This window comes from Hipposideros armiger, unplaced genomic scaffold (genome assembly GCF_001890085.2).
Source record: "Hipposideros armiger isolate ML-2016 unplaced genomic scaffold, ASM189008v1 scaffold_28, whole genome shotgun sequence".
NCBI lineage: Eukaryota > Metazoa > Chordata > Mammalia > Chiroptera > Hipposideridae > Hipposideros > Hipposideros armiger.
In genome coordinates, this window is record NW_017731378.1 from 2,830,181 (window position 1) to 2,848,467 (window position 18,287).

The window sequence follows — 18,287 nt, forward strand, 5'->3', positions numbered from 1 at the left end:
GCAGCCAGGGTGGGGTGAGGTGTTGTTTCAGAAGAGCAAAAAGGGTGGGGAGGGATGAAATGGAGAGCCAACTGGACTGGGGGGAAGGAAGGCAGGAGGAGGGTGGAAGAAGGCAGTCATTACTGCATACCTCTGTTGTGTTGTTATTGCAAATTAAAAGTAGCATGTTCCACGCCACAGCTATCTTTGGGGCGGGAGGGGCACTGAGGGAGGTGGGGGATCTTATCATTGCTTCTTCAGCAGACCAGCCGTGGTGTCACCGTGTGAGGTGACATTTGAATTTACAATTCCGCTGAGAAAAGCCATTAATTCACAAATTAACATTTCTCCCTCTCCCTCTCTCTTTAACACTCTCTCCCTCTCTCACATGGATGTGCAAGCAATTGAAAAGACAAAGGAAATAGCCTTAAGGAAGAGACTTTACTGCTAGTCTGTCTGTGCTGAGATTGCTCCCCCTGCTTCCAGATAGATAAACCAATTACCTGAGCAGCTCTGCTCCTGGCCGCCCGCGATCGCCTCCTTTTGTAGGCTGCATCCATGGCTGGATTACACTCGGTGTATCTCATTAATGTAAACCAGGCATGCCCTGGTCACCAGTCTCTCTTCCCCGCTGTCTTTCTGGAGGGGCATTGGGAGCAGTGCTGGTGTCAGAAAAGGGAGGACCTCAAGGGAGTGGAGAGGCTGCCACGGCCCCCCTGCCAGGCCTGGGGACTTTGGGCATAGCTTGCGGCCCTGGAGGAGGCTGATGGAAGAAGTCTGCACGTGAGGGCCCCCTGGTAGGCTTGCATGGGCAGACATTTAGAGGCAGAGACAGGAGAGGAGCCAGAGACTGACTGTCTCAGGCCCACAGCACCTGTCCTCTGTGGCTTTTTGGTCCAGATGCAGGGGGCTGGCAGAAGCAGAGAGGGATGTGAGCACCCCCTGCATGGGAAGAGCTTAGGGAAGTTTCGCTGAGTACACACCATGTTAGTGGGACAGGATTCTGCCTGAAGGAGCTGGGAGGGGTGCCATGGAGAGCCCAGAAGACACAGTGAGGTTGCACTGTTGGGTAAACAAAACGAGGTTGCACTGATTCTAAGCACTGGGGCACAGTCCTATCTGTTCACCACCTAAAGCGCGCGCGCGCACACACACACACACACACACACACACACACACAGCCATCTGATTCCCTTCTTGGAGAACTCCCACGCAGGAGTGTGGACCTGGGGTCACGTGCCCTCAGAGCTCTCAAATGAGCTCACATCATGGGCAGGGAATCGCAGAGCCCCTTTTTACTGTCACGCTCCTCTGGGCCCTGGCCAGATTCTGTAAGAAGACATGTTGGAATAGGGAAGCCGAGCAGAATTTGAGTTTCTCTAAGGAGAGGTGCTCTGTGGATCATTGCTGGAATTACATGATTTCACACATACTAGGCTGCCCCTCATGAGGCAGGCCCTATGGAAGTCCAGAAACTAAATCTACAGGAAGGTCATCATCTGTCTAGACAAGTGCCTGAGCTTCACTGCATTAACAGAGCTCAACCTATGTTCATTTTCCAATGAATATTCAGACCCTGGCTAATGTCCAGTCCAAGGAAGAGCTGAGGTTCAAAGGTCAGCATTTACTAAGACACCAAAAAAGTCGACTTATGAACACACATTCAATGTTACGATTACATCTTCCCAGTAACCGGGGAAATCAGACCGTTCATACTGAGGGGAGAATTTTTCTATCTTAGTTGGATCGCATATTTTAGCCAAACTCTGGGCAATGTTGGCAGTGAGCCTGTTAAACACTGACATGTCATTATGCAGAGGTAGGTGTAGGTTAATGTCAATGTTTTATTAAGACTTTTACTTTGGGCCCTGTGCACATGTGGATGTACTTTTTTTCCTGTGGGAAAGGACCAGGGTTTAGCCATGGCGGTGTGTAGCTGACATGGGTACATGAATTTATACATAAATCCCTGTGTTTATACCAGAGATTACAGATAAATCATTAACCACCTCAGGTTTCCAGCCAGTTTGTGATGTTGTGGATAAAGAGTTATATTTGCTTGTATGAAGAAATAGGTTGTGATTTAGCACAAAAGAGGTGTTTGGTTTTTTTTTTCACAAAGTGCCCAAAAGTCAGACTAGATAGCCCATAGCCCAGGAAAGAACGTACAGATTTGCAGTAGAAGGGGCCGTGTTTCTCCCTCTGCCACTGGAAATTGGGGTGGGTGAAGCACAGTGTTACAACTTTCTCAGCAAAGGCCTCAGGTCTTCCTCCCCACCCCACGTCCATACACACCTGTGAACCTGTGTTCACACCCGTCTTGTCACACTATGTCTCCAAATCCTAGTCTTCCACTTGGCAGCTACCTTCCAGCCCTGCAGGTAGGCATCGTTCTCCTTCCCCCACCCAGCAAGGGCACCAAGCGAGAAATCCGCTGCCTCAGCGCTGCCCTTCTCCCCCAAGTGCAGGCGGTGGATAGGGGGGAGGAGCTAGGCTCTGAGGCTGTCCCCCAGGCCCTGCTGCTGCTTGTGAACTGGCCTCCCTGGGCACCTCCTCCTCTGCAGGCCAGCAGGCAGCTGAGAAGGGCAGGGGCATGGGGGACCCCTCAGGAAAAGGGTTTGGAGAGAAGGTAGGCTGGGGAGCCCCAGGTTTGCTGCCTACCAGAGGACTGGGTCCCAGCAGCCTCCCTGACCGTGGTGGCGGCACAAGGAGCCCTGGAGCCCAGGGAAGGACCCTTCCCCTGCCTGCCTTCCTCAGGGCCACGGTGGCTGGAGGGCTTTCCAGGACCCTCCCCATTCTGCCCCGTGGGGGTGGAAAGGCAAGGAGGGTTGGGAGAGGGTTGGGGGAGGGCTGGGAGACAGTGCGAGCTTCAGAGCTGAGTTGCAGCAGAGCCAGTAATTCAAACCATCCTGACCCTTCAGTGAACCCGAACCTGCTGACCTTGACAGCTCTAGACAAGGGAGGCCTCACAAACCTCAACCTTCCTGGAGGCCTCGCCTTCTCTCCCTCCCTTTCTTGGAGCCCTGTGGCCCAGCCTCCAGGTGTCTTCTAATTTGGCCATCCCCAGGAAATGTCAGCATCCCTCCCTCCCTGAGGCACCTGCCTCACAGCAGCACCCCTTGTGCTCATGTCCACCCAGAGATAAGCGCGTGGGCATCTCACAGGGGCCTTTCCAGGGTCGGCTGAGGCTTTCTCCTTTAAAAAGAGCTTGTACACCTTGCCCATTCCCCTCCTGCCCCAGGCTTCACCTTTTTCAGGAGTACTGGCTATAGGGTGTGTGTGTGTGTGTGTGTGCGCGCGCGCATGTGTGTGGTCTGGGTGCACATAGGGGCTGGGATAAAATGTGATCGAGACAGAGCAGACTAAGGGAGGGAAGAAAAGCCTGAGGAAAGCTGCCCCAGGAACCTGCATTAAAGTAAATGTAGTTTATGAAGTTTATGCTTTCCTCCCAGGGAGAGCTGGATTCCATCCAACAGCCTCCCAGAGCCTGCCAAACGGCTCCTGAAGCAGAAAGTGCAGGCAGGCGCATGGGCAAGCCAGTGACAGAGGGAGAGATGCATGGACACGTGTGTGTACACACAGGCACACATGTGTACACAGGCACGTACACACATGTGTACACAGGCACACACAGATTTTCTTTCTCTCTCTCTCTCTCTGTCTCTCTCTCACAGATCTCCCTAGGCCCCAGCAGACTTTGAACACGGGGATGGAAGGGTGCACACAGTGTGGTAGGAGTGACTCCAGGAGCTTCCCTTTCCTTCCCTCTTCCCTTCCCACCCCCACCTCCATCTCCTTTGGCAGTGTGGCCGCCTGGGTGGACTGTTGGTGTGGAAAGCTGGGCTGAGGGCAGTGTGGACCCCTGGGGCAACAAGCTCGTGGAAGCCCTCTGGGTGAGGGGCAGTACGGGGGTCTTGGGCTGGTGGGTATGAGGTCTAGCTGGCAAAAGGGATCAGACTGTGGTCTGCCAGGAACCTGCCTTTTTTTCTGATGCTGGGATCCATTTTTCTCTGGCATCTTGGCCTAGACCAAGTAGACACCTTACAGCTACTGAAGACAGCTGCTGGACTCTCTTAAGGAGAAACGATGAGAGACAGTATTTTTTTTCCCCCTGGAAATTCAAAGGAAATAAATGGCTGACACGGTTAGGATCTGGGAGCTCTTAGAGGGACTTATAAGCAAGCTGGAATATCTGCCTTTCTAGACTCTTCTTTGTGTGCACAAGCACATGGATTCATGTGTGTACGTACCAATAATACGTAAATGGTCAAGGATCCTTGACTTTAGAGGAAAGGGTTGTGTGGAGGAGAAAAATGACTGGAAAGGGCAGTAACATGGAGCAAAGGCCATTGCGCAGTCCTGCCGGGTTGGCAACATCTGGCCTCCTGCCCCTGTGCTTCTGAGACATACGTTCGCTGGGGTTGGGCAGTGGGACAACTCTATCTTCCACCTCCTCCTGGGAACATCTTGTCCCTTTTCAAGTTCTGCAAGGAGCTGGGACAGAGGAGGACAACAGCCGTCGAGTCATCCGAAGGCAGAGAGTGGAGGGAAGAAGAGAATAGAAGGGGAAGGGAAAGTGAAGGACGGGCAGATATTGCCGACTGTGGAGGCTACTCTGGGAAGCCAGGAGATGCTGGCACCGAGGGCCTGAAACTGGCCAAGGATGGCTTGTGCCCTTTTTCTTCCCTTCTCTCTCCCTTCCCCTCCTTTCCTTCCCCTCCGTACCCCTCCCCTCTTCCCTGCACACATCTTTATTGGTTCCGGTAATAGCGTTGATTTGCATGTCAGGCAAAGCCTTGCTACACACACAAAAAGAAAACCCCAGCCTTGGCGGTGTGGCAGTGTCAGCTCTCGCTGTTGTTCGACAGTGTAAAATTAAATTAATAAAGCCCCCAACACAGGAAAACATAACAGGAAATTAATGGCCTTTACTGTCGCTCTGATGCAGTCATTTGCAACCCTGCTTTCCGCACCAAAGACTTCATAAATGCAAGCAGTTTCTCTAAACAAGCATACTTAGAGCGGCCTGGTATGTAATTTTTCGCCTTGCTTGTGTCCTCTGAGCTAACAAAGCCCCCTTTCCTTCTGGCTCCAGAGAGGTTTCTAACTGGCTCTGGCCCCAGCTGGGGTCCGGGACCTTGCAGAAGGCTCCAGCCCTTCCCCGAGCGAGCGCTCAGAGAGGGCTGAAGGAGGACTCAGGTCCCACACAGACAGGCCCTCAGCCAGCCCCCTTCCTCACCAGCGGCCAGTGAGCCTGGAGCCCCAGCCGCTGCCAGCAGGCCAGCGGGAAGGCACAGCGCATGCTCTCAGGCAGGAAAGTTGATCACTCTGGGGAATTCACCTAAACCCACCCAATGCTCACCCCTCCCCTCTCTCCGTGCACCTGTCTTCTCTCCACTACCTGTTTGCTCCCTTGCCTCTGGCCTTCCCTCCCCCTCCCCCCTCTGGACTTGCTCACGCTCCTTGTACTTCTTCCAGTCTGGGTTGCACACATTCAGGCTGGTCATGTTGGCAGTGGGTGCCATGCCCTTCTTTCCTACGGGTAACCTAGGGGTTTGGGAGGAGGGAGGGAGCTAACATTCAAAACAGGGACAGTAACTGTGCTGGTATCATTCTCTGGGGTTCTAGGGCTCCCCCATATCTCCCTGTTCTGTACTGGTTGGTTAGGAAATACGAGGGCCCTGAGTGATTATTCAGCCCATCACTCTGTCCTCGGGCAGATTTCCTGTAGCCATTTCAGATTGCTGAGAGTCTATGATTTTGCTTTGGCATGTAAATAGGTGAAATATTGAGAAAACTTACATTTACTTCTCTGGGGATCTTTGTATCAACATGGGCCCCAGCGTCCACTGTGTTGGAAGGTATGCTAGGAGCGAAGAACCAGGATGTGGATCTCAAGAAACTTACAGTCTACTGGGGGTGGCAAGGCGACCACACGTCACAGACAATAAGCTGTTAGTTAAATGCTGAATCACGTGGCTGAGCATTCACTAGGAATTCGCAAGGAAGTAGCTAGAAGAGCAAGAAGGAAATGGGACTGGAGCCTGGGAGTGGCTAAGATTCAGGGGGACTGTCCCCAGGGACACCTTCCTTGTGGAGGGAGGCCAGGGGCTGGACTGAGAGTGGTGTCAAGGCAGAGCCTCAGATTCTTAAAGGCCATCTGGTCTTATCTGTCACTCACACAGAACTCTCCCCTCCAGCAGTTCTGCCTCAGAGGCCACAGCCCCTGCCTGGACATAAGACGCAGATGGACGGTTGTCACTATTAGAAGAATCTAAATTTCTGGATGTGGGATCCGTCTCCACTCCCACTTACTCCAGGACCTTTGACTAATTACATAAACTCTCTGAACCTCAGTTTCGTCATCTTTAAAGTAGACATAAACAACATTAACCATATAGAGTGGTATAAAGATCTCCATTGGACACCCTCTCTTTTCTCCCTCTCTCTCTTCCTGCCATTCATTTCACCTGATTTACTGAGCGCCTGGAAAAACACTGGGCTGAGCCCTGGATGGATTTCAGTTTCTCATATGATGTGGTCCGTGCACCTGAGGGAGGTTTCTCCCCATCCTGGTTACCCATCTCTGAATTCATGCTTGACAGTTAAAGTCCCTCCTAAATAAACACTAAACGCTCAAGACAGTCTAGCCAATGCCAAGTACAGTGGCACCATTGCCACTCTCCCTCTGGAGATTCTATATCCATAATGTAGCCTTAGATTACATTGGATTTTTTTTTTTGTAGCATCCATGTCAGACTCAAACTCATATTGAGTTCATGGTCAGCTAAAACCTTGAGATCTTTTTCATATCAATTGCTATCAAGCCAGGTCTACCCTGTTCTGCACTTGTATAATTGATCTTTTAAAAACCTAAACATAGGGCATTCCATTTATCCCGTTGAATCACTTGTTGGTTTGGGCTCTTAATTCCACCGATTAAAATCATGAGGCTGTCTTCTCTATCACCATCCTAGTCGTTTTTTTAAAAAGAGTCATTATCCTTTAAAATAAAGGTGAGCCGTGTGGCCCACTAGTGGAGGCCTCCTTCCTGGTTGCGATACACGAATGCCTTAGATAGTCCAGCAGCCATAACCATTTCACTTTTCCTCCTATTTTCCTTAAAGTTAGGAAGGAGATTCTTTGGGAAATGTTAACGCTCACTACATTCACAGTATTTCTTTAATCAATCGATTAAAAAATCCAGTTTAAGTCGGTGTGCAGATTGAGTGCCTGCTACGTATGAAGCATGGAAGGACTGATTTACAAAGGTAAATAGGGCACAGTCCTTGACCTCAAGAAGCTGCTAATCTAGTAGGGAGATAGATGTGCACATCATTATACAAGCAGAATGTGATAGGTGCTATGATCCAGTTATGAAATGCTATGATGAATTTTTTTTTTAAAAAAAGGGACAATTGCTTCCAACCAAGGCACTTGAAGTCTTAGTGGGGATGGCATTTGATCTAAGCACTGATATCTAGTTAATGTGACGTGACTTATTCTTGGGAGTACATGCAGGCTCCAGGGTATCACCATTTTCTTTTCTAGTGCCCACAAATTAGCTCTATAATAATTTCTTCTAAAAGATTTCCAGACCCTACTATTTAAATTTATTAGAGTGTTGTTTGCGTAAGCTTACCTTTTTCTTTTTTTTTTTGCAAGGCGGGATAGCACTGGGCTTTGTCACTGCCTCACCTTTTCATTGTGACTTCTCAAGGTTTATCAACAAATATTTTAGGATCCTATTTACCTTTTTCCCCAGGGTCCTGCTATATGATTTATCTGGACCTAGGAAAGTTAACTCAGATGGTTAGGTGTACCTGCCTGGCTCCTTCCTGACCTGGGCAACTCTTGCTGGTCCCATTTTGAAGATTCTTTTCTTTGGTGGAAAAGACAAGGGCAAGCTCGGACCCGAGAAGTCCTCTTCTCTCTCTTTTCTCTCAGTATTGCATCCTCTTCCCCAGCACTGAGTCTACACCTGCCTTTGTTTTTGTTCTTTTTCTAAACAGAGCTACCAAGGCCCTGTTTTGTTATCTCAGCTTGTTCTGAGCTTTTGTCTTCCTGACAGGCTTGTGCTACTCTCATACCCATCCTTGGTAACAGTCCTATCCTTCCATCTGTTGTGTGTCCTTTACAAGAGGAAAAAAAATAAGTATTGTCTGATAATAAGTGCAATACATGCTCATTGTAAAATATTTGGAAGATACAGTAAAGTTTTTTTTTTAATCACCCATAATCTCATCACTGAGAGATAACCACTGTTGGAATTTGGTATATTCTTTTACAGTCTTTTTTGTCTATGCATGTATAATTTTATACATATAATTTTTTATCAAAATTGGAATGATATTGTATATACAGCTTGTCTTGCTATTTTCACTTAACATTATATAGGACCATTTTCACATATCATTAAATATTCTTTGAAAACATGATTTTTTAATGGCCGCATAATCTTCCACTGTTCGGTGTACATGTCCTTTTAAAATCTAGGCTCATCATATTTTAAAGCTTATTCGTGTGCAACAACAATGATTTTCCTTAAGTGTCCTCTCTTTCTACCCCTCCCCCACTCTTCCTCTCTAGTTTGTCAGGTTGATTCTTTGGGCTTGCAGAGGCGGAATTTCATTTTTAGAGCATCCTATCTTTATGAAATTATGTTCCCATCTAGAATCTCTTGCCATGGGATCCCAGGACCATTCTTTCCCTTAACACATAGCAGCTTGCTTTCCTCAATTCAGATTCTGTCCAATGCCCCTTCCTTTGCTACTGTCAACTCTAGACATGGTTGCTTTCTCCCCAGATCCCCATCACTTCCCTTTTATCAGTTTTTCTTTCTTGGTCAAAATTAAGCAATCTGAAATAGTGGAAAGGGCTCTGAGCTGAGAACCTCAGCTCCCGTCCTAACAATGACTAGCTGTGTGACATAGGGGAATTACTTAACCCGCCGGAGCCTCTTTGTTTTTTTAATCTCTAAGAGGGAATGGAATTAAGTGATCGCTATACTTTCCAGCTGTAAAGTGTGATGACACTGAATCCTGAAGAGCAATTTTCTTTGTTCCTTCTTTTTCCTTCTAAAAGGTAAAATGTTGAGCAAGGCAAGTTAAGAGTTTATCAACCTTTGCTTTTGCAATTCTATTCAACACATCAGCCAACATTTTTTATCATGTACTATGTGTCACATCTAACGTTAAGTTGAGAAAGATGAAAGAGGTGAGTCCCTGCCTTCAAAATGAGGATAATAATAGAAGCTCCCTGCTTAAGTTCTTGTGAAAATTAAACGAGTTAATATATGTAAAATTCTTAGATAGGTGCCTAATATATAGTAAGCACTTAATGTTAGCTGTTGTTATTGTAAGGATGAAATCAGTGGATGTACATTAAGCAGAGTGTCTGGTACCATAATAGAAACTGGATCGATTTTAGTTATTATTATTATTTCTACAATAGAGGTTTGGATAGATGGCTATTGGAACACAGAGCAAGGAGACATTAGTAATGCTGAGGGAGGAGCAAGCAACCCTCTGGGGTACATCTGAGGAAACTCAATCCAGAAAAGCTCAAGGGACTTGGCCAAGGTCATATGGCACATGAGCAACAAAACTAGGATTCCAACCCAGGAGATATTACTAACAGTCCAGCATTAAGTTAGGGTCACTAAAGCAGTTGGTGTCCATAAAGGCACAGGAAGATCGGTCATACCCCCGCCCACCTTTCAGCCTATCATGAACTCATGGAGTGCTTGGAAGCTGTGCTTGGTCAAGGAGAACCCCTTGGTCAAGGGTTGCCAGGGCTGAAAGGCTGACTAGAACCTTGTCTTTGGGCCAGACTCCCAAGGGCTTCTTCGTTGCCTCCTCTTCAGCTTGTTTTGGGGTTTCAGGTCAGGGCAGTCTCACAGGTTGTCCAGTTTAAGGATGGGAGGCAATGGAGTATGTCACCCCAGCTCCTTTGACAAACAGTGTTTCCACCAGCATGGTCTCCAGCCCAGCCTCTTCCCAGCACATTGCAGCACTTGCTTTCCTCCTCTCTCCTCCATTTCCTATCTGTTTCTCCTTTCCACCATGCTTCCCTTCAACCTTTCTTCCTCATTTCTTTCCCCTCCCCCACCTTTCCTGTCTCCTGCCCTTCTCTCCTCATTCCCTCACACTTTTTTCCTTTCTTTTCTACTTCCCTCTCCCTTCTTCCCCATTCCATTAATCCTTTCTCTTCTCCTAGTCTGGAAAGCAGCCCCATTCCTGGTCCCAAACCTCACTCCCTGTTCTCAATCAGATGGGAGGGCCAGGGTGGCAGCCCAGACCTCCTCCATCCTGCCGCCGTGGGGGTGGGGCTGGGGCTGCACAGGCGGGCTGCCCTGAATGACAAGCGGAGATATTGATCGCATTCTGAACTCAGCCCAGCCGATAGAAGGTAATTAATGACTCCATTTGCCTCAGTACCGAGGAGAACAATTGAGTTTGAAACTGCAACAACTGGCAGCTGGGGAGACTGGGGGGCTGCCTGGGGGTGAACCCCTTAGAAGGGGGAAGAGGTGTTAGAGGAGCTAAGGAGGAAAGAGAGGGGGGCAAAGGCCATAGGTCAGAATGGTATGGAGCAAACATTTGCACAGAGCCCCCAACCCCACCCACAGCTGACCCCTCCTGCTCTCCCCTCAGCCCCCAGAGGCCTGAGACTCATCACCCATTGTCCCCACTTCCTCCACGCTTTTCTCTTTTTTCCTGTATCACTTTTTCAGGTCATTTTCTGTCTGTGGATGAAGTAAGACTTACTTTCCCCAAGATTGCTTCCTGTCAGCTGTGTGATCTCGCACATGCTTGTAACTCTCCCTGAGCTTGTTTCCTCTGTGGTAACATTGAACTAATGGTGTCTCTTTTACATGTGTTCTGTAAGGGTTAGAGAGAATGTGTGTAAAGCACCTCGAGCCTCCCTAGTACACAGTTAGTGCTCAATAAATGATGATAATGACAATCTTTGACAAAGAAGGCAAATTTCATAGAGTGGAGACCACTTTGGAGTCAGACACCCCGAGTTTAAATATCCAGTCTTTGCTACTTACTAGTTAGATGATGTTGAACAAATAATTTTGCCTCTCATCTGAAAAATGAGAATAATAATAATTATTATTATTATCTTGTAAAGTTGAATGGATTTAGTGAGCTTATGCAAAGGCCCTAATAGCGTCAGTTTCCCCATAGACAGGTAAATATTGGGTTGTCAGAAAAGTTATGACGCATTTTTGCAATGAAAAACACAGAAAAAAACACGTCATGACTTTTTGACAGCCCAATATTTGTATTTAGGTTTAGAAAACTGAAGTTAATATAGTTTTTTTTACTGTACTTTTAAGAAGTCCCCTCAAATGCCTAATTCCTACTTCCTAGGTTTTAGTGGGTGGCTTCTGTTCATCTCATCTTGATTTTGTAGGCTTTGATGACCTTGGCACTTTCTGACCAAGGGACATTATTTCATTCTGTCTGTTGCCATCACCCCCACCTACCTTTTGGTCAATGCAGGAGAATTTCTCTTTCCCCTTGCCGTGATACTTTGGGAATTTGGGTAGAATATTCACACATGAGAAGGACAGAACACTTCTATTTTGTCCCTTGCCCCTAGCCCTCAGCCTTTAGACATGACATGCAGTGACTTTCCCCCTCTCCAAGCTGCTGAGACCTCACTGGACAACCTTATTCATGAATGGCCAGAGAGAGGGTCTGGTCTGGAGTCAGGGAGGTGGGAGGTAGAGGAGGTAGAGCTCTGCTCCAGAGAAGCCCAGGAATAGATGGGGAGTGACAAGGCTAAGTGAACGAGGAGCTCAGATGTTTTTATTGAGGAGTAAAAGACATTTTTATTAATGATTCTAGAAGTAGTACATGCTTTTTGGACAAAGCCTGGATGATAGGAAAAAACTTAAAAGAGAAGAAAATAATTTGCTCATGATCAGGAAGTAACCACTGTTACCATGTGGGCGGCTCTCCTGCCAGTCAAGATGATCTTTGGTTTTGGCGCTGTCTTCGTTTGCATGGAGATTGGGGCCCATGCTCAGGACGTTGGCTGGGCAGGCAGCTGCTGCTGCCCACTGGTTCAGTCCACAACTGATTGTAGGACACCTCCCCTGTGCCAGGCTCCCTGGGGGATAGGTCCTTGAGCTAGCCACTTACCCTCATTTAATCTGCAGCTCATTTACTCCAAGCCTCAATTTTCTCACCAGTAGAAAGGGGATTATAATCCCCACCCAAATAACCTAAGGTCTTTGAAAGCTTTTTATTAACTGCTAAACAAATATGAAGCAATTAGAGGGGAAGACAATATGAACCTTTGTTCCCCTTGAAAGAGGAATACACGTCAAAGTTTTAACTCAGCAGTTTGTTTCATTTAATGTATTTATATCTGCCTCATTCCATGCTGTAGTGGACAAAGCTTCTGGAATGGGCTCCAGTCCTGAGAGTCTACTACCTAGTTATGTGACCTTGAATTTGTCACCTCCCCCCCTCCACCTCACTACCCACCCCACTAGTTTTCATTACTATAAAATGAGGACTTTGGGCCAGGTGTCCTCTAATTATTCTGGGCAGTCAGTTCAGGGGCTGCAGCCTCAGTATAGGGAGGCGTGCAGGGCAGAAAAGCGGGGATGCTGGAAACCATGGCTCAGATGGGGCCAAGTGGCCCTCAGCTGGGCCCCTGGGTTTGGCACCCAGGCAGCAGAGTGAAATGATATAGAGGGCAGGCTCTGGAATCAGAAAGACATGAATTTAAATCTTGACTGTCACTTACCAGCTGCATGGCCTTGGATAAACTACTTAATCTCTCTTCGCCTCAGTTTCCTTATCTTTAAAATAGGTATCCTAAGTCAGTATTCACCTCCCAGGGTTGTTGGGGGGAGGATTTTAAAAGAACTGTACAAAGTACAGCGGTGGCATGTAATAAGCTCTCAGTACTGGGAGCTGCTAGTGGATGGAGGCTGGGGACAGCAGGAAAACAGGGTTGTATCCTCCACATATGGAGATCGACTAGCACACAGTTCCTTCCTTGCTCTGTGGTGTCTTATTAAACACACAGCAACCACATTTTCCAACCTCAGTCTAAAAACGTGGCCTGAGAGTAGGAAAGGATATTGGAAATCAGAATTGTTCCAGAAAGCCCCCGACATATGACCACCATCCTCCAGCCCTCTTCCTGGAGCCGACAAGGAGTGGGCTTCTTATCCCATCAAGGTGAAGGCCGAGGGCCTCGTCCTATCATTTGGGAAACGTCTGCCCTGGAACCAGCTCCCTCCACAGGCAAATAGGCCTGCTTGATCTGACCCTGCCCTCTCTGACGGGAGCCTTGGTGGAGGGGGTCCAATGCAAAGGTCACCTGGACCTCGCTCTTTTTTAAGATTTTTATTGGGGAATTGGGGGATGGCAATAGCGCTGGGGAATTGGGGGAAGGGGAACAGACAAGTTGCTGTCCTTTTGTTCTTCAGTCTAGTTGTGGAGGATGTTGCTTCACTGGCCCAAGTTGGCACCATCATTGCACTCTTCCCGGGCGAGGCAGATCAGTCGCCGGCTTCTGGACGGCCGCTCACAGCAGCTGCTGGCCGCTCACACTGGCTGCTGGCTACACACAGTAGCCCATGGCAACCCACTGCAGCAGGGGCTGCAGCCTATGCCGTCGCCGGCGACTCACGGCAGCCCAGCTCCAGGTTGAGCTGTTGTTCAGCATCTTAGCTGTGGAGGGCAGTGTCACTGGCCCTCATATGTGGGATCCGAACCGGGGCCCTCTGGCGTCCCAAGCCAGCTCTTAACCATCGCGCCACTCGGCCGGCCCTGGTCCTCGTTCTTAAGCAACCTCTTCCATCCACTTTGGATGGTAGTTCTGCAACTCCAAGGTTAAGTTCTGCCCTTAACTGGGAACACGATGTTCTCTATCCCTTCAGTAGAGGCACTGTAGGTGGGCAGGATGGTATTGATGAGAGAAGGAAGGGCTTCCTGTGGACGAGAGTCAATGCTGCCAGAAGCTAACAAGCAATGGGGGCGAGTGAAGAGGGGCTTAGGTCTACCCAGGGGCCCGCTGTGGGTCTTCCCACATCCTCTGAGAGCTAGGGATGCGTGGGACTTGCCTGACAAGTGACTGGGTGTCCTGGGATGCCAAGCCAGTCAGGTGGCCAGTCCAGAGACCTTCTGCCAGGGGTCTGGCTTTGAAAGCTCCCCAGGAGAGCCTCGTTCATTCATTCATTCATTGAGTACCAACTGTGTGCCCAGCTTCATGCCTGGCACTGGAGCCCCAGAGATGCATCTGTCATGGTCCCTGCCCACAAGGAGCTCACAAGGGGAAGGATGCTATCCAGTTACTCACACACTTTCCTTCCCTGCTCACTCAGAAGCCTAGATTAAGTCCTGCCTGCTCCTCTATTTTAGCCCAGTTCTGCCAAAAGCTTTTCAGTACCTAGGCCTAGCTGTCATAGTCCAGTTCCATCCTCTGCCTTACTGTCACCTCTGAGACTGTACCCTTGGGAAATCCCACTCTGAGCGCTCTCTGTCTCTCTCTCCCGCTCTCTCTCTCTCTCTCTCTCTCTCTCTCTCTCTCTCTCTCTCTCTCTCTCTCTCTCTCTCCCTCCATTGTCCCGAGGAGGTTCCTCCAAGTAGTCAGCCCTGACAACCACTTCATTTTGTCTTTTCTTTTCTTCTATGTTCTCTTGTCTTTTTTGAACCTCCTCTGCTCGCTCCTTTTCCTCCTCCATCCCCTACCCTCCAAACCCACCCCCATCTGGGCTCTGGGCTGCCCTCCTTAGCTGGATACCCAGGCTTCCGGGGAAGCAGACCCAGCTGGTTTTATTCTTGTGGCAAGTGCCTCACCCCAGCCAATCTGCCCTGGACTCCAGGCATGGAAATCTTCCCTTCCTCCCTCTCACTTTCTGCCCTTCCTCAGGCACCTCCCAACTTCCTTTCCTCACTCCTTTCCCACCCTTCCTCCTTACCTTCATTCCTCTCTTCCTTCTCTAGCTGAAGGAATTGTGCCACCCCATCCTCTGGATAGAGCCTGGGAGAGCCTGTGGGCCCAGTGGCTGATTTGGGAGGACTGCCTCCCTGTCCCCCACCAATCATGCAACTGCCCTTTCCTTGCCCTCGTGGTTCTCCTCCCTGTTCCCCCAGAACTTTCTTTGTGCTCCTTCACCAATTCATCATTACTGCTGTCTTTCCCGCCTCCTTATCACCTTCCTTCTCCTTTGGGGAGTTTCCTCAAGCTTCCCACAACCCCTCTCTCTGGTGTTCTCTGCGTGCTTTCATCACACCAGTTTGCTTTGTGGCTCCTCTAGCACCTTCTTTCTCTTCTTCTCCCCCACCCCCTTCCTTCTCCTTTTTTCTCCTTTCCCCGCCTCCCACTGCCACCTCTTCCAGTAGCAGGCTTCCTTTTGCCTTTCCTTCCTCCCACCCTCTTTCTCCCCATTGCTGCCTCTGTAACCTGTCTTATCACCAGGGCCTGAGTATACAAAAAAATAAATAAATAAAAAGGTCAGTGAGTGGAGGGAGCAGCAATAACCCCTAAAACAGTACTATCAGTGGAACATGATTGATCAATTGAATTCCATAGCGGCTGAAAAATGTGGGATTAAGTAGTGTATTATACGCACAATGAGTTGAGGCATGATGTTCATTTCAAGTTCATTTCGCCGGCCTCTGCCACCAGATCAGGCAATCAATAGGGGCAGCAGATATCATATATCACCTCTCTGCGGGCTGGGGAGAGAGCACCATAATCTCTCGCAAATTTAGAGTGACAGATTTGTCAAGATCTGAAGGGCCCCTGAATAAATGAAGGAAAAGAGACTCCTCCAGCCAGTGACCTGAGGACAAAGCTTCAGTTCAGCCCCTACACACACACACACACACACACACACTCTCTCTCTCTCTCTCTCTCTCACTCACTTATGGGCTGAGCCAAGCCACACACAGGCATATACACAAATCTACACAGAGGTATGGTATGAGTCTTGCCACACATATGCCCACATCCGTGCACATAATATGTGAGCACACACTCACAGACAAATGCACTCTTTACTCTCCAGGACCCACTGGTGACACTGCAATAACCACACACAAGGACACTCACTGCCTCCCTCGGCCCTGACAGCAGGGCTTCCCAGAAAGGTAGGAGGAATTCAGCAAGAGAGAATTAGACACAATGGAACATGCAAATAGCTATAAGGGGTGGAATTAAGATGATGGCAAGTCCTTGAAAGAGAATCAGGCACAGGAGAAACATGGGGGACATGGGCGCACACTCCCCATGCAATCACGTACATCTTTTCAAAAGAGTTCTCGCTCTATCACTTACACATACCCAGACACTTATTTATCTGGATGTTTATGTGTGTAGAAATGTATCTACACAGAGAATACTCACACAAAAGGGAAAAATAAATATGCCACACCCTAAGTCAAACTCCTATGGAGAGATGCATATTACCCTCTCAGACAGAAAATCACTGCAGAGGCTTACACAGAAAAAAACACAACCACCAAGTTTTGTGTCCATAGGAACAGAGAGAACAGAAATACCATTAAGGCTGCCCCTGTGTCTGTCTCTCCATCCTCCTCAGACCTGATCCTGGTTTTCATTTCTCTCCCTTCTCCCTTTCTCTCTCTCTCTCTCTCTCTCTCTCTCTCTCTCTCTCTCTCTCTCTCTCTCTCTCATACTTTCTTTGCTTTCCCACCCCCTCCAGAATAGAGTGGAGGGAAGACAAGAGGTCCCATTAGGAAAGCAGACCCCCCCCCATGCTTCGTCTGAGAGGCCAGCAAGAGAGGATGGCTGCAGGTTGAGGTTAATCAATATGTAATATTTTCTATGGTCTCCCGAATGATACTGTATGGTGTTACTGTATATAATGCAATATTGATTATATCATATCGTATAATCACCTATAAACTGATATATATAACAGTTACAGAGAAACATCCTGGGCATGGGCTGGCCCCAGGCCCAAGGCTCCCCAGCTGGTCTTGGCCAAGCTGTGGCTGGGGAGGACCCAGCTTTAGTCCAGGGGAGTTGCAGGGTGGACGTTCAGGGAGAGGTGGCAGCACGGCCCACTGTATACTATGAAAACTCTAGTGGACCCGATGCAGAAGGGCAGGGCTAGAGTGTGTGGGGGAGGGGAGGGGGGAGCAGAATGGTGAGAGAGCCTGGGTAGGGCAGGACATGGACAGGATTGGCCTGCAGCCCAAAGCAGGCACTAGTGTGGCACACCCATGGCCTTTCCTTCCTGGAGCAAGTCTCAGCTCCCTGTGGAGACCTACAGGAGGAACCAGGTAGCTGAGGAACTGGCCTCTGATAGAGGCCGAGCCAGAGTCTGGTTCAGGCACAGAGGCCGAGTGGGGTGGCCCGGGTCAAGGGCCTCCACAAAGACACTTTCTTCAGTCTCTGCCCAAGTTAGTGTTTTACTGCTCACCTGCCACCTGCTGTCCTCCTGCTCGGGTCTCAGTCCTGGCCCGATGCAAACAGAATGCCTCAGCTTGGCTTCAAGTCCCTCCTCCCTTGGTGGTGAAGTTAATTACTTCACTCAGTCTCCATGTTACACTCAGCCTCGGAGATTTGATGATTTTCCACCCTTGGAGTCAGTGGAACTGAAATTCATCTCAGAGCCAAGTTCAATTCTCCACAGGCTGGGTAATACCAGTCTGAGACACTCAGCTCCTCCCCCAGGCTGACCCAGGCCAGGGGACAGAAGGGGTTCAGGGGAGATGGCCCCTGGGAGCCCCTCTGGCTCTACCTCTGTCTAGTCCTTCTGCCCCCCCCCCCATGCTGGGACAACTTCCTTGTCTCTTCCTAGGTCTTTCAGAGGCTCTGACTTCCTCAGCCAGATCTCTGAGGCATGGCCAGCCCCTGGGCCAGCCCCTCCAGCCTCAAAGCTGGGAGTAAGGTGTCCCAGCAGGGGTGCAAAGCCCTAGGGATCAAACCAGGTGCCCACCCCCCTTTGCCTACTGCACTGCTCTGTGCCTCTGCTGGCCTGCACTGATGCCCCGAGTGTCCATGTGTCCTCCAGATGTGTCCGAGGGCTCAGTCCCCAATGGAGACTCCCAGAGTGGCGTGGACAGTTTGCGGAAGCACTTGCGAGCTGACACCTTCACCCAGCAGCAGCTGGAAGCTTTGGATCGGGTCTTTGAGCGTCCTTCCTACCCTGACGTCTTCCAGGCATCAGAGCACATCAAATCAGAACAGGTGAGGAAGGCGCTTGCTGTGTGCAGAAGTAGAAAGGAACTGGGTAGAACAGGCCTCTGGAGAACGTGCACAGCGATCAGCCATGTGTACGCTCAGCATTGCATATGCTA

The 18,287-nt window shown here is 49.2% G+C and overlaps 1 protein-coding gene across 12 annotated transcripts in view; it reads left to right on the forward strand.

Moving 5' to 3' along the window:
• Positions 1-18,287, forward strand: part of PAX2 (paired box 2) — a 91,943-nt gene that overhangs the window by 51,414 nt on the left and 22,242 nt on the right. For all 12 annotated transcript variants that reach the window (XM_019636538.1, XM_019636532.1, XM_019636529.1 and 9 more), the window contains one exon: positions 18,002-18,177. In XM_019636538.1, coding sequence (XP_019492083.1) covers positions 18,002-18,177 — 176 coding nt within the window. The remainder of the gene's footprint in view (positions 1-18,001; positions 18,178-18,287) is intronic.